The following is a 15,094-nucleotide window of genomic DNA, read 5'->3' as shown; positions in this document are numbered from 1 at the left end:
TTTTTATTTTTTCTGAAAAAAATGTTAAAAAATGCTCATTTTTGGTAAAAAATCCCGCTTTTTTCGTAAATTTCAAGGAAATTGACAATGAGCAACTATTTTTTCTTCCAAACATTAACAAATTGACACCAAATATGACTAAAAACAATATTGCTGTACGAAAATATGACCATTTAAAAAAATATATTTGACCGACCAAAGTTACCCCGCTGCGCTGACCGAAGTTTCAAGTTACCCCATTTTACGGGAAGAAAGAAAGAAAGAAAGAATCAGAACCTAAGAAAAAGATACCCTTAGCCAAATGCCATTTGGCTAAGGTAAAAATGCCATTTGGCTAAGGTAAGAAACAAAATCGAATTATTAAAAATTAATGAAGGGTTTTCATCACCGAGTACACCTTTGACCCCCGGCTGTGACCCGACCTACTTCTGAAATAAATCCCCCCCCCTCCTTCATACCGCCACACAAAGACCAATGACAAAAAGATTGTCGGTCATGTGACTGCATTGCAAATAAATCTCACAACCCAGACGCACAACGGAATTGTTGACATGTACTGAAGCCACACGTACAGAAAATGTACAAGTAGGTCCCTTAATGTCGACATTTAGCTGGTTTCTAGTAGTATATGGGTTCAATTAGTGTGGCAATATAAAGAGCATGGGACTGCTTAATTGAACCTGGTAACTCATTTTACAGATTCACAGCGCCCTCTTGATTTTGAGTTACCACGAGAATTATTTCGCTGTTTGAAAATACATCAAATTTGTATTTTATAGCTTTAAATAGTACCATACTGTGATTAAATATAATTGAATAACATTATTATGTTGTTATTATTGCAAAACGATGTAAGTATTTGAAGGTTAAACTAAAAATTAAAATTACTTATTCGGCTAAGGATAAGAAAAAGGCACTTATGCGACTCCATATTGGTTGATTCAAAATATACGGAAAATTAGCAAAGACCCTGGAACCATATGCACGCAAGTCGCCCTTTCCTCATATCATCATGGCGGACTTCGAACAATCCACAGAATATGCCGATACTCTACCGCAAAATGGGGCCGAAACAACACAAGAAAATAATGCAATAGAAGAATCAACTCAAGGCGGAGGCGACGCGTCACAAGAAACCCCAAAATTGAAACCCGGAGACAAAATCCACGCTTCAAAAGACGAAGATGACGGCACGTAAGTAAACCGTAGAAAGTCACGTTGTCCCAGGCTCCACATTGAAATCAACATGATCAGAATTTCAGAAAGAAAAGACAACATGCGTGCATGTATTTTGAGCGATCTGACCGATTTGAGTGTATGAATCTGGCACGACTAAAGTGTGGAGGATGTTCTGATCACTATAGCATTTTCGAAAAAACCCATTTTTTCGTTAAATTTGAGAAAATAAGAAAGTACACGACCGTGTACATGTGTCTGTGTGTAGATTTGTATCTGTACATTGCATGCTTTGTTATCGTCGTGTAAACCATGGTAAATGCCGCACGTGGCTCTATGTAATCAAAGTGTTTGCCCTTGAGCTTAATGTCATCATTGTTAACGGTGTATTATCTTGTATTTTCAGTTTCTCTAAATTTAATTTCTGATGTTTGCCCCCAAACAAGACATTTTTTGCTGTAAACATGTCACAGTTTCTACGACGTTATAAATTCTAAGTCAAGTTCAGTGAATCAGAGCATGCAGTTGAGTACCAATGCGTCTTGGCTTTCATCACATAATTTATGTATGAGTCATAGCCTAAGCTGCTAGCTGCTAACCATAGTGTAAGCCACATGTAGGGAGAACAATAATATATTAGAGGGGTGGCTGACAATGGCATGAATGAAAATGAAAGTAGGCTGTAGATTTGTATGATTTGTTTGACTGCTTTGTCTTTGATTGCCAAATTAGCAAACCGTAATTGCCGGAAATATATCTGAATTGTATTGATTTTGTATCCCTTCGTCTTCGGGACTGTGAAAATGAAGTAAATAAGACTATAGGCCCAATTTAGGTGCAAAATCTAATTTATTTTAGGCCTAATTCAACTTCCAAGTATAATTTAATTGGAAGAGGTTTTTAAGAAGAGATATTTTAAAATAATTGGTGAATGGTGATACATATATGGTAGACCTATTTTTATTTCGCATGTTTTAATTTTTGTCATGCTTGTGGTACAAGAACTATACTATGTAGTAGGCCTATGAAATCCTTATTATTGTGCAAAGTGAAATCAAAATCAAAAGATCAAAATCCACATAATCCAGCCATTTGTTTATAATGTGACATTAATGTTTGACTAAGCAGATATTGAAATATGAAAATTTATTAATCGCTGATCAGTGTATAAATAACGAAGAAAAGATAAAAATTGATAAGTTCTTTTTTATACATTTTTTTGTTGATAATTTTTAAATGTGATATTAATGTTCAACTATTGATTAGGGCTGGCATTTTTGGGTAATTTTGTACCCAGGTACCCGGCACATATTTCGGGCGGGTAACCGGGCACCCGAAATAGCAACAAAAAAAAAAATTCTTTTTTAGATCAACCATGAATGATCCTAGCATTTAGGTCTAGGTCCAGGGACACTACAAAACAGAAGAAATACAAAACTTAGGGAAATTTTTTATTTTTTTTATTTTTTTTATTTAGGGTACCCGGGCAGGGTATTTTCTGCCCGGGTAATGTAATCTTGGGCGGGTTCCCGCTAGCCCGCCCGAAAATGCCAGTCTTACTATTGTGAAATTTGATTCAATCAGGCCAAGTAAAATAAAAAACATACCACCACCTTCCCCACTCTCACTGATTTATGGAGATTTTGAAATATTTTTTTATTACTTTGTTTCTAAAATTGCTGTAATGAAAAGACATGTTCAGAAGTTCGAATTCTTGGTTATCATTTATAAACACATTGCAAACACTTTCTTCAAGCTAGCTAGGGGTAGGGCTTTGGGAAAAAACAAAAATATTAGGAGGCCTCCGGCCTCCCCGATTGACAAACACTTTGCAATTGCAATTTTACACAGAAATGAATGGAAAAAAATAACATAATAACAAATAATAAGGACCTCCCAATTTGTGAAAAAGTCTGGCCAATATACTGAACTTGTTCTATTTTTTTTACTTGGCCTAATCGCTCAAAAACATGATTTGTCAATAAATCTGACATATTTTGATCGATTTTGACCATAATTTGTTTTTTGATGAGTCCAAGTGTGTGAAAACATTGATTCCAAATCATAATAATGATAAAATTGGATGCTTTTTGCCCAATATTTATTGGTCTCGCTATGAGTTTTAAAATTTTAGACTCGACTACGTCTCGTCCAATATTTTAAAGGTGAACCTCATTGAAAATAAAGTTATATATCAATGGAAAGCTTATGATGTCAGGAAGCAGAAAAGAATATTTTTTATTTGCATAGCGTACCAGGCTAGACATAATCTCCATACAAAGATTGGATTTTGGCCCCCCCCCCTAAATAACAAAACGAAATCGTTCAAATTGGGCGCTTTCGTTGATGACGTCAGCCAGGGGACACACAGTTACTTCCGGGTTTGATTGTAAACACAATGTCCGTGTATTACTGTGGCATGCATCGGGCCAATCCACGAATTCAGTCTTTGTCAACTTACTTTACATGAAAAATATCTTCAATAAAATAAGAATAATATGAAGGAAATATCATGATCAAATTAAGAATGAAGTTCCTGAATAAAGTGTGTGGATTTAAAAATGGGAAAAGTGCTGGCCGGGGGGATTTGGGATAGGCAAAGCCATCCACGATATGCAGAGGGAATATTACAGTAAAGCACGAAGAGCGAAGATTCGCCGAAGAACCGGAATGAAAACAGATTACAAAAAAATAACTGCTAGTGCTACCAGTTCAGATCGTCACACCAAGTTGAGATGAACTTATCACAATGAGAAAATGAAGGAATGGAATAAGGTACATGTACAGGATATTTTAATTATTTCTTAGCTTTACAACCGGTCATGTATGATAGGCGAACTCGTATACATACGGGATGAGCTCAGTGACTGACTGAGTCTCACTACGCCGAGTGTTCAGTATCCGCGACTGTACTGTACTTGCAGACAAAATGACCAATTTGATATTCACATTCTGATATTTCCAACTTATTGCTACTTCATCAGCAAAATTTATTCCTGTAAATGTTCCAAATATAAGGAATGATTGATCAAATTTGCTGAAACACCCCATGAAACACAGAGGACGAAGCCCGAAGCGAGTCGCTGTGTTTGTGCATATCCGTCCCTGCACTTCAGCAGCAATTTACGCATCGTGTTCGGTAATCCATAAAACATGAATGTTTCACTTTTTCAGTACCGTACACTGATTGTACTATCATTAAAGAATCATGACACAAGTGACAATATTTTAATTTTATTCAGATTTCAGAATTCCATCAAATAACGGTCTACTAAGCCTAAATTGTATTTATTTTATAATAAAGTATCTGCCCGAGTATCTGTTTCTTTCAATCGCGATTGTGTGGAAAGAATGTATTACATAATACGCTAAATATGAAAACCTTTATATGGTCTGGATTTGATGAAATCGGCGGTTTTTTAATTAATTTTTGGATTACGGCAAGACGATATTTTTTTAAATCAGACATTCTACAATGAATCAAGAATATATAGGGAATGTCACAAACAAGTATTTAATTTGTTATTCGATCATGTTTATTCAGTCCATGACATCGCGCCGGTAGCAGCAAGCATTTGCGCATGGGATGGATCCCAGCGCGAAATTCAAACTCAATTACCCAGTTATAGCCAGTTGTGACTAATTGTGTCAAAAATTTACGGAAAATTTATGTGTTGACAATAATTCTAGTATTTCTAATATATATAGAAGGAACCAGCAACTTGAAGATTCCTCTAATTTCAAGCGTTATTGTGAAAATCAGACTTGCCGGGCAGCTTACAAAGTACAGGAAGCAAGTCTTGTTTACACGTTTCCGAGTAAGATCACGTGACTGCGAACCCTGAGCTTACGTCACAAGCATTCCCAAGGTCATAGGCGATTGATTTGGGTGCTTTTGGGCTTTAAAAAGACCAAAAATTCAATCATTTTTTTAATTTTTCAGCTTTATTGGCCATCAAAAAAATCGGAAAAAATAATTTTTAATATCCTGACATAATAAGCTTTCCATTATCATATAACTTTATTTTCAATGAGGTTCACCTTTAAAACTCATACATGTTGCTCGACCAATAAATATGGGCTCAATCCAATCGATCCAATTTTATATCAAACTTGGTCACAACAATTGACTGGCCATGACCACACATGCTACATGACCCTCGTTGGGTCAAATGTTACAGAAGGGTCAGAGGTCAAAAGTAAACATGAATCTTTTCAGTTAGAGTTGCTGTTTGTTCAGGCTCAACTTGATTTGAAGTATTTTGAACTGTAATCAATATCTGCATTTTTGAAAGTTAACTGGTCAAAATACATGTACTTTCATGAGAACAGTACCATTGAGGCCTATTATTGACCATGACCTGTTTTGGTGTGTTACCCAGCCCTCAAATTAAGGATCTGCAGGGGCACGGCAACTTTTTTAGGGCAAGTTGAAAATTGCCTTGGATTTTCACTGAAAAGGCAAGGCAGCATGGCAGTTTGTAATATTTCAAGAGGGCGTCATGGCAACTGTTGAAAATTTTAGAAGGGCACCATGGCAATTTCTCAAAAGTGAAGAAAACACACACAAACATAGATGATTTTATAATGAAGGGGCAGGGCTGAGGCACCGACGGCAACTTCATTAGAGGGCACGTCAAGTGACTGCTTTGGGTAAAGGACATATTTTGAGGGCATAACGGCAGTGGGGATGGGCACCCACGGCAAAATGCCATGGGTACTGTGGGTTAATTTGAAGGGCTGGTATTAAACAGGTAATGAAATATCCAATATTGTGCAATCCTATCCTTACTTGAATTGTTTTATCAAAACAAAAATTTGGACACCTCTTTTGGCAAAATCGGAGCATTTTGATGTTTTTGACCCCCAAAGAGCAAAAAACGTGACCTTTGACCTTTTAGATTATAACTCAAGAATGGTACTTCCTAGATAGGTCAAACTATACATTTTCTAAGTCCTTGTAACTAGTGGAATACATTGGAATTGTTTTTAACACAATTTGAGCAAGTTTGAAATTTGACCCCGTGTGTAAACTGTAAAGTTCGATGAAAAGCTAAGCTCAGCTTCAATTGCTAGTATCAGGCGGTTTTATGTAGCCCATGATGTCAACCACCTATGGTAAAAGTGCAGCTTTGCCCCCCCCCCCCCCACCCCCAAGTGGTACCTCCCAACCGCTGAGCTCACACACAATGTCTCTGAGTTCAATGTGAATTTGAATTAAAATCGGGGGCCCTGCATATGGGAACCCTATGTCCAATGTTTTCCCTCTGCCCCTGCCCCCAGAACCCCACAATTTTTCAGTATTTTTTATTTAACCCACTTGAACATACTCTGTGCATTTCTTCGCTCTATAAGTTTTGGTGCACTCAGCGCCTTTGTTCCAGCAATGAATAATTTGTCTTGAGTTCGTGTAGGCGGTGGGGGGGGGGGGGGGTCATAGACCCAAGATAGGGGGTCGTAAAAAATTAGCCTGCAATAGGGGGTCATAAAAAAATTGACTCCAGTCACCAACCTTTTTTGGAATTTGGATCCCTCCCCTTCCGAAGAAAAACAACATCCCCCTAAATAAGGCCCCAAAAATATGTATGTTTGGTTGCCCTCAGAGACCGACCCAAAAAATGGGAAATCTTGGGTCGGTTTTTTTTAAGTCTTTTTTTTCAGAAGTACGGTAACCTTAAATTTGGACAGTATAAAGGACATTTTATATTGTTATTCACTCATTTTATTTATTAAATGCATATTTGATTAAAGACAAGAAGTATTTTTTTTTACTGTGATCAATTATTTGTAAATACTAGCTAAGTTTCAAAATGTAGGAAAAATGGACGAACAGCCCATGGCAAAAAAGATTGATTTGTTTCTTGGAAGGGCTACCAAACAATTTTTTTTGCCTAACATACATTTTTAGTGTCTTTTACCAGTGTGGTGTTCACAGATTAGGGTTCAAAAGCTTGGGTCATTGCTGGGCTGACTCATCTGGCTGAGTCCATCAAAATTAATATAACATAACCACTTGTCCTCAAAATAGTCACTGTCTAACTAGAGGGTCAAAGGTCACACAAACAGCTGTGTCCATGGTCTGTTGTAACATAACATTTCCATAAGAAATAGAATTGTTTAGTTTCACAGCTAGATTTGTTCCCTTTTTTGACCCGAAAAACTATGCAATGCAAATAAAGAAAATCAAGCTATTTAATTCCAGTGCATATGTTGCCAAAGTGTGTTACTCTGTCAATCATGACTAAGGTCAGTCCTTTTGATGTGTTAGTTTATGACCTCCTGTATGCAGTACAGTGTTATAAACATCTGGTGTAGGCTATATGCAATGCATTCGACTAATAATATTTCGAGTGTAAAAATTAAATGTACCAACTACCATGTACTTCGTTGTTTTATTCCAAATCATAAGATTTTGTTACAACCACGCTCACCTAAAGCCTCGATTTTGCAGGGTATACTATGATGTACATTATAATCATGTAAAAATTAGAATTTTGAGAACCGTTGAGGGCATCCTCAGAAAATGTTACAATATTTATATAACTTGGTGTCCTTTGTTATTATTTTCAGGAAATTATTTATTGGTGGTTTAAGCTGGGAAACAAATCCACGTAAGTACCAAATATTAATTATATGATATATACTCCAGTCAATATTTTATTGGTTGAAATTGATGAAATTGCAACTAAAAGAGATTTTTGTTGTAAGTATCTGTTGCTGTGTAAAAGTAAAAACCCTCCTGAAAAATGTAGCAAAAAAGAAGGTTTTTTTTTTTTAACTTGACCTTAAACCAATTCCAAGATTATGACGATTGAACCCAATTAATCATTTTTCATACACTTTTAGATAGCGAGAACCAATCAGATCAAGCGTTAGAAAAATCCAAACCATGCATTGATTGTGTATAATGTGCACTCCGCGAGTCCGCGTACTACTTTTGGGCGGGTTGATGCATTATATTTGGTTCTATTTTCCAATATTTTTAGTGATAATTTTGTTATTAAAACAGCAAAAATCACATGTTTTTTTTTCTTCTTGTGTATGAAATAGGTTAATGAACGCGTATCACTTGTTGCTCGAGGAATTAGACAAAAGAATGCACTTGCGCTGATGTTGATGCGTCTAATGCACTCCCGGCTTGGGGCTCGTGCATTAGACACATCATGCAGCGTGCATTATTTTGTCTAATTTCTCTCCCAACAAGTGATACGCGTTCATTAAACTATTTAGTAAGTCTCAACCAACGGTGATACTGATTCTGATGCATTTATTTTCACTCTTTACAGAGGGCTTAACGACATATTTCTCACAGTTTGGCACGGTTGAAGATGCTATAGTTAAGATGGAACAATTACCCGACAGTTATGGATCTGGCTCAGTTCCAGGCAAATCAAGAGGCTTTGGTTTTGTCAAATTTGCAGAAGCTTCTGCAGTAAAAAAAGTAAGTGTAAAAACAGTCACTATGGATTACAATGGTCTCATCCCAATGACTTAAGGGGGTACTACACCCCCTGCCCAATTTTGTGCCTATTTTTGCATTTTTCTCAAATATTATTGCGCATTGGTGACAAGTAAGATATGTATATTATAGGGGCAAGGACTACAACTACTGCACTGGAAATTTCATTTCAACACAGACAACAGTTGTGGAGTTACAGTCAAAAATGAGGGAAAACCAATATTTGATCAATAAATCAATAACTAATTGCCTTGAGATGCTGAATTCTCAGTGCAGTAGTTGTAGTCCTTGCCCCTATAATATACATATCTTACTTGTCACCAATGCGCTATACTTTTTGAGAAAAATACAAAAATAGGCACAAAATTGGCCAGGGGTGTAGTACCCCCTTAATGCAATAACCTCAATTAATCAAGCATAGTGTAAAATTTGACCTCAAGTTGCAGAGTATGAGCTTTTGTACCCAAATTTTCAAAGGTCATTCAATGAATGTACAAATGTTTTAGGGTCAAAGAACTGTGGCCTGATAGATGAGCATATTGTGGATCCCAGTGATTGTGTGATCTGATCAGTATTCAATATTCTTTGTGTTGTTTGATACGTTTGTTTCCTTTTCCAAAAGTTGTCATTGCAAGTTACATGTATAAGAACTTCAAAATGATCATAATTAATGAATAACCTTTGGTTGAAGTTGATGTTGTAAAGTTCTTAAAAACTTTTTCCTCTGTTTGTTTGTATTGTTAGATTTTAGATAAGAAAGACGGTCATTCAATGAGCGGTAAAGTAGTGGACTGCAAGATAGCACTACCACAGAGGTTAGCCAGGAGCCTAGGGTGAGAAGAAATTATTTGTCGGTGGCCTACCAAATGAAGTCACAGAAGAACAACTTAGAGAATATTTTGGCCAATTTGGAACTGTAAGTAATGTGCATAGTCTCTGATGCGGCATGTTTGCCGTTTTATGGAAAACTGAAATTAATCATGGAATTAGTGTATTATATCGGATATCTAATTGGTGGAGAAAAATCTTTTCGGTTCAGCCTTCTTCATAAGTTTGGCAGTAATTGGCGGTTATGTTCTATTCACTATACAGATATAGTATCTGTAACTGATTTGACCTAACCCAGTGTGAGTGCGATGCTGATCAGTGAAAGTAGACTTGCACATCATCTGTGCATACAATATTTTTTTTAAATATTGTAGCCATCCGGGATTCCGGGTACTTTGAAGACACTATGCAATATGCGGATTTATTGTATCACCAAAAAGGCTTCATATAAATAATAATGGCTGATACTTGTAAAATCAATATGGGTAATCTGATCGGTGGACAACATCATTTTAGTTGAGCCCTAGTAGTAAGTTTGGCAGTGATTAGATTTTGGTCAATATTGTAAAATCAATATCAGATACCGTATCTGATTGGTTGACAAAAGTCATTCCTGTTGAGCCTTATTCATAGGTTTAACACACCTACACACGGCAGCTGATAGTTTGTGCCATAGAAAGTGTACACAAAATCCCTCACTTCAACTTTCAATAACTTGCTTATATCAGGGGAGCTTAGACTTTTGTTTGAAAAAATATGATCTCTAAAGTATTGTGAAACTATCCATAGCTCTCAATATCTAAGCGGTCCTTCTTATATTTTGTATACATTTGCTATGGGGCAAGCAGATTGACTGCAATGCATGATGGGATACTCCCTTTAGCTGCTGTGGGTTAATTGATGGTTTATGTTCCATTCATTATTTCTTTACAGATATCAGAAGATAAAGGACCAGTAAAAGGTATCACGCTTCCAAAAGATCAGAGTAACCAGAAAAGGCGAGGTTTTGCTTTCATACTTTTTGATGATGAAGAATCGGTAGAAAAAATAGTAGCACAGAAACAGTTCCATGATATTGGAGAGGTAGGTAGACTTGTTTAAGGCCTTAAATATTGTTTGATTGGCGTAAATATAAAAACAATTAGGGTAGGTAGGTCGGCAATTTTTTACACACATTTTAAGCGGCAAATTACGTATGATAAAGGCCTTGGAACTTTTTGGGGGGTGGGCTAAAAAAAATTGAAAAAAGTCTAGGGTCGGACCTATTTTTAGGGTTGGTCGGGTTACGCCAATCAAACAATTTTTTTAGGCCTAAGTAAAACTCTGGAATCAAGATGAATTTCAATTTGTAAGTGTAACTGACAAATATTTAATAAAAAGTCAGATCCAATCATTTTTCACTAGCATTATACATTAATGGTTTTAAATGCAAATTAAAGATCTATGGATCGTTTTCATCTTTGGCACAGAAGAAGATAATAATTTTTCAAAATTTTTGGCAGTGTTTTCAGCACCCTACCTCCTCTGATTATTGCTCATACGGTTGAAATTGCACATGTCCAAATAAATTTTAAAAAATGGTGTCAAATCGTTCAAGAACATCACAAATGACCTCTGCTGATTTTCCGGTAAAAAGTTTGTAAGTAATATGGAATCTGTGGCCAAAAAACGAAAATTTCACTTTGACCCCCCCAGGGGGAATTCCACTGGGATTTTTTTACTGGAAAATCAGTGGAGGTGCGTAGGAACATGGCTCAACATGTGAGTATACTTTTATTGGGACAAATGAAGTGATTTGCGAAAACAACAACTTTCAATGTGATTGGTCAGAAGCCAATAGCGACTGCTTGGTTACCATGGCAACGGTTTTATTACCTTCATAACATGCCCAACATATCCCTACATAAGTACAAACTCACTTGAGATTGTATCATGAAAGGTTTTGGAGATATTTGCAAAAATGTTGGAATTCATGATTTCCCTAAACCTTGCCTTTAACACCACCTTAAGGTTTATACTATTGAATACTGTGTTGTTGGAAAATCAAGTACCGATACTAGATAAAAAATAGCAAACAAAATATTTCAGCTACAACCTCCTAAAGTTTTAATGACATAAATGTAATTCCAGCAGCAGTCATCTAAAGGCAGTTAATGATAATGTGATCCAAGCAACCTGCCAAAACGATATATCCTCAAACTTGGCGTTTGAGAATGTGTAAGGTGACTAAACAAAATTGTGGCAAAAAGTCAAAATTAATGTCTATTTAATTAAAGACCAATTACCGTAACCACCCGGGTATAAGCCCACCTTCAGGTATAAGCCCACCCCCTATTTTTCAAAACATTCTGGGAACAAGGGTGCACTCGGCTATAAGCCCAGTACTAAATTTGGGCCAAGTTCTTATATCAAATCAATGCTTTTCTCTCACATTTAAGAACAAATAAAAAAAATTTCAGCTGATAATTAACATTCCACACTTAGAATATTAAGAAATTGACATAGATGATAGAAATTACTGGTACATTGGGCATATACAAATGGGGATGATTTTTCTTATTTCTAAATTCAAGTACTAGCCCCTCCCCGGGTATAAGCCCACCCCCATTTTGAAGTGAAATCTGCCATCTAGGGGGGTGGGCTTATACCCGAGTGGTTACGATATATTGTTGAACTTCAAACTTTTCAAAATGTATTTTCCCCCTCTCAATCAATTTACAGCACCGTGTTGAAGTGAAAAAAGCACTGCCCCAACAAGAGCATCAAGCAAGAACAATGGGATATCCTAAAGGTGGATTCTTTGGAGGAGGGGGAGGAGGAAGGGGCAGGGTACCGAGAGGAGGAGGAAGAGGAGGTGAGTAATATGAACCCCTAGATGTCATGCTTTGATCAAAGATGATTTATACCAAGGTAACTTTTCTATTTAGCAATCTAATTTACAAAGATTTGAACAAGTGCTGATGTTCAAGGGCCTTTCAGTGAGGTATGAAACCCATTGTGGGACCATGTCAAATTTTAGATGAATCCAAACACAATTGTGACACATAAGATTTGATCAGGGGTTCCCATTCTTATTTGGAATCCAACACCATTCCTTAAAATTTGAACAACTCACCGGTGACCCACCGATTGGGGAACCCTGGTTTAGATCAATGATGGGAAGGGCCCACCGATTGGGGAACCCTGGTTTAGATCAATGATGGGAAGGGCAGGAGTATTTTTTTTAAAACTTGGGACATGATTTAAAGGCCCATTCAGTGATTTGCTCATCCGGACGATCGTAAAAATCATCAAAATTCAGATTTTGGTACCTTTGTAATTGGCATAGATGTGCTAACATAGCCTGCTAGTGGTTCGGTCGAAAGCCGTGTATTTTAGACAAAATAAAGCATTTGCATGATTCTGGACTTTTGATACTGACAGTACAAAAGTCCGACTCGAGATCGAGAAGCTCACTCTCCACTGTACCAACACGCGTTGCGTATTGTTTCTACTACTTATTACATCAGTAGCTACTATTTTAAACAAAATACACAATTTTAACTGTTTTTCATATTTGAATTGACCGTTAGTTTGCCTCGGTGACCTTTAATTGCTTATTTTGTTTTCTACTACAAAAATTAAGCGTCTGTTTTAATCAATTTAGACTCTACTTCCCCCGTGTTACAAACACTGGACTAGGAAGTTTTTCCAGTCGATTGGTGGCGCACTGTACGACAATCTCGATTTTCTCGAGTCGATCTGAGTTGAAGTAGAAAACCTTTCTAAAACTTCTGTTTTTTGACTAATTTGTCGATGTATTCAGGGAAAAGTGGTTTAATGAAATTCTGTAGACTTATTCTTTATTTCTAAGCAACTCTGACAAATTTCCATTTTTTTTTTAATGTTCCTGTGAAATCACTGAAAGGGCCTTTAAGTGACAGACAAGTCTATAATTAAGATGCCCGTGTTGACTTGAGTATAATCAAAATTCAATATGCCCTGAGCCTGCAGGCTTATTAGAAAGGGGATTGATATGATGTAAGTATTTACTATTTATCCTGGTGCCCGCTTTGTTTCAAGCACTGTACTTCTGCATTATTCTTCAAATTGAAAAATGCGTGTTTGCAAGAGTAGACCTGCAATTAAATGTGTAATTTTCTTGGCACAATCTCTAACTCCCGCTGCACTTCTCCCCATGTAGGATGGGGTGGCAATTACGGTCCAGGTTATAATTATGGTGGACAGGGTGGCTATTATGGTGGTTACGGTCAAGGTGGCTACGGAGACTATGGATATGGACAAGGAGGATACGGTGGATATGGAGGACCCGGAGGGAATGGTGGCAATGGATACAGCGGTAGCTATGACTATGCTTCAGATTATTATGGATCGTATGGCGGCGGTGGATATGGTGCAGGATATGGTAAGATAGTAACTTTAAGGAGCAACTCAAGGGATGTCATTTTTCACCCATGCTGAAATGCTGTATAGTTTGATCAAGTGTCCTGAGGAAATTCAATGATGTCTGTGACGGCTCGTAGGCATGTTTCTAAAGCCTGCGTCAGATTTGGTAGCAAGGATTCATGAAACACAATGGTCATCAGTATGGTTCAATCTTGGTCAAGCTTAACCAGTATTTCAACTTAACCAGATATTATAAACCCAAGCCTTACTTAGGGAACAAACCAAACGTTTGATGATGTCCTATAAACGTAAGTCCTTTTGTCGGGAGGCTGACCGCATCCCTCCCTCGAATGGAAGTGTGAAATGTTGAAAATTGATTCAAAATTCCAACCCAAAAGATCAACTTCAACCAATGTCTTTAACTTTCTGATTCCCCTTCCCTGTAAAGAAAGGACTTTGTTTACAAGACATCATCAAAGTTTCGGTTTGTTCCCTTTACACATGTAATCTGCATTGGTATAATGACTGCATTGCCCAGAACAGACACTCCTTGGCATGCCATATGCAACATTTTGTTTCATGTTTAAAAAAAAAGCTAAATGGATAGAGTTTCACATTACAAGTGTTGGAATCCATTTTCCTTTTTATTGTAAAGTAATCGACAAGAAGCACAATTCTGCAAAATTAATGATTGTGCAAACCTCTGTAAAAATTGCAGTCTTGTTGTGAGAATCTCATGGTAATTTTGTTGGAATTCTAACCCTGACGCAGAACATACTCCATAAATAACCATAAATATTCCATCCAAAGACACTTTCCACCACTTTGTGATGTACAGTAACATATTGCAACTATGATCCTGTGTTTGAACAACTTGTGTTCGTAGTAGTAGTCACATACTGAATGCAAAGGTCTTGTTATATGTGATGTTTGTTTCTACCTGTTACAGACTAAGATCTTTATTATCCACCCTTATGTATACACCATTTGGCAGCATGGATGCTTTACATGTGAAATAAGTTTGATTTGCTACTATTTGTCTTTAATAAGCTCATAGCGCCATTTGTGTTTCAGTCCTGTGTTCTAAATGGCGGATGGCGACTAGTGAGGGAAAAAAGGGTTATTGTACCTTTGATTAATCAAGAAATGATGTCCAAGGAAAGCCATCCAAAGCCATATAAAATGCTCAAATCCAAGAGCTTCTAGACCCCTACCAGGGAGTTGCCCATGGAACCCAATAGAGGC

At 36.9% G+C, this 15,094-nt stretch overlaps 1 protein-coding gene across 5 annotated transcripts in view; it reads left to right on the top strand.

Annotated features, from left to right (window-relative positions):
• The first annotated feature begins 962 nt into the window (after window positions 1-962).
• The window catches only part of LOC140171633 (uncharacterized), a 28,432-nt gene continuing 14,300 nt past the window's right edge, over window positions 963-15,094 (top strand). For 2 of the 5 annotated variants that reach the window (XM_072194918.1, XM_072194921.1), the window contains exons 1-7: window positions 964-1,194; window positions 7,747-7,787; window positions 8,463-8,617; window positions 9,380-9,551; window positions 10,397-10,546; window positions 12,185-12,317; window positions 13,647-13,868. In XM_072194918.1, coding sequence (XP_072051019.1) covers window positions 12,239-12,317; window positions 13,647-13,868 — 301 coding nt within the window. In that variant the 5' untranslated portion in view covers window positions 964-1,194; window positions 7,747-7,787; window positions 8,463-8,617; ... (1 more) ...; window positions 10,397-10,546; window positions 12,185-12,238. Of the gene's footprint in view, window positions 1,195-7,746; window positions 7,788-8,462; window positions 8,618-9,379; window positions 9,552-10,396; window positions 10,547-12,184; window positions 12,318-13,646; window positions 13,869-15,094 lie in introns of those variants that run through there. The other 3 variants (XM_072194919.1, XM_072194920.1, XR_011861626.1) reach the window with 3 other exon arrangements.

This window comes from Amphiura filiformis, chromosome 15 (assembly GCF_039555335.1).
Source record: "Amphiura filiformis chromosome 15, Afil_fr2py, whole genome shotgun sequence".
Lineage (NCBI taxonomy): Eukaryota > Metazoa > Echinodermata > Ophiuroidea > Amphilepidida > Amphiuridae > Amphiura > Amphiura filiformis.
The sequence above is the reverse complement of the archived record's forward strand: the minus strand, read 5'-3'. Positions and strand labels throughout refer to the sequence as shown.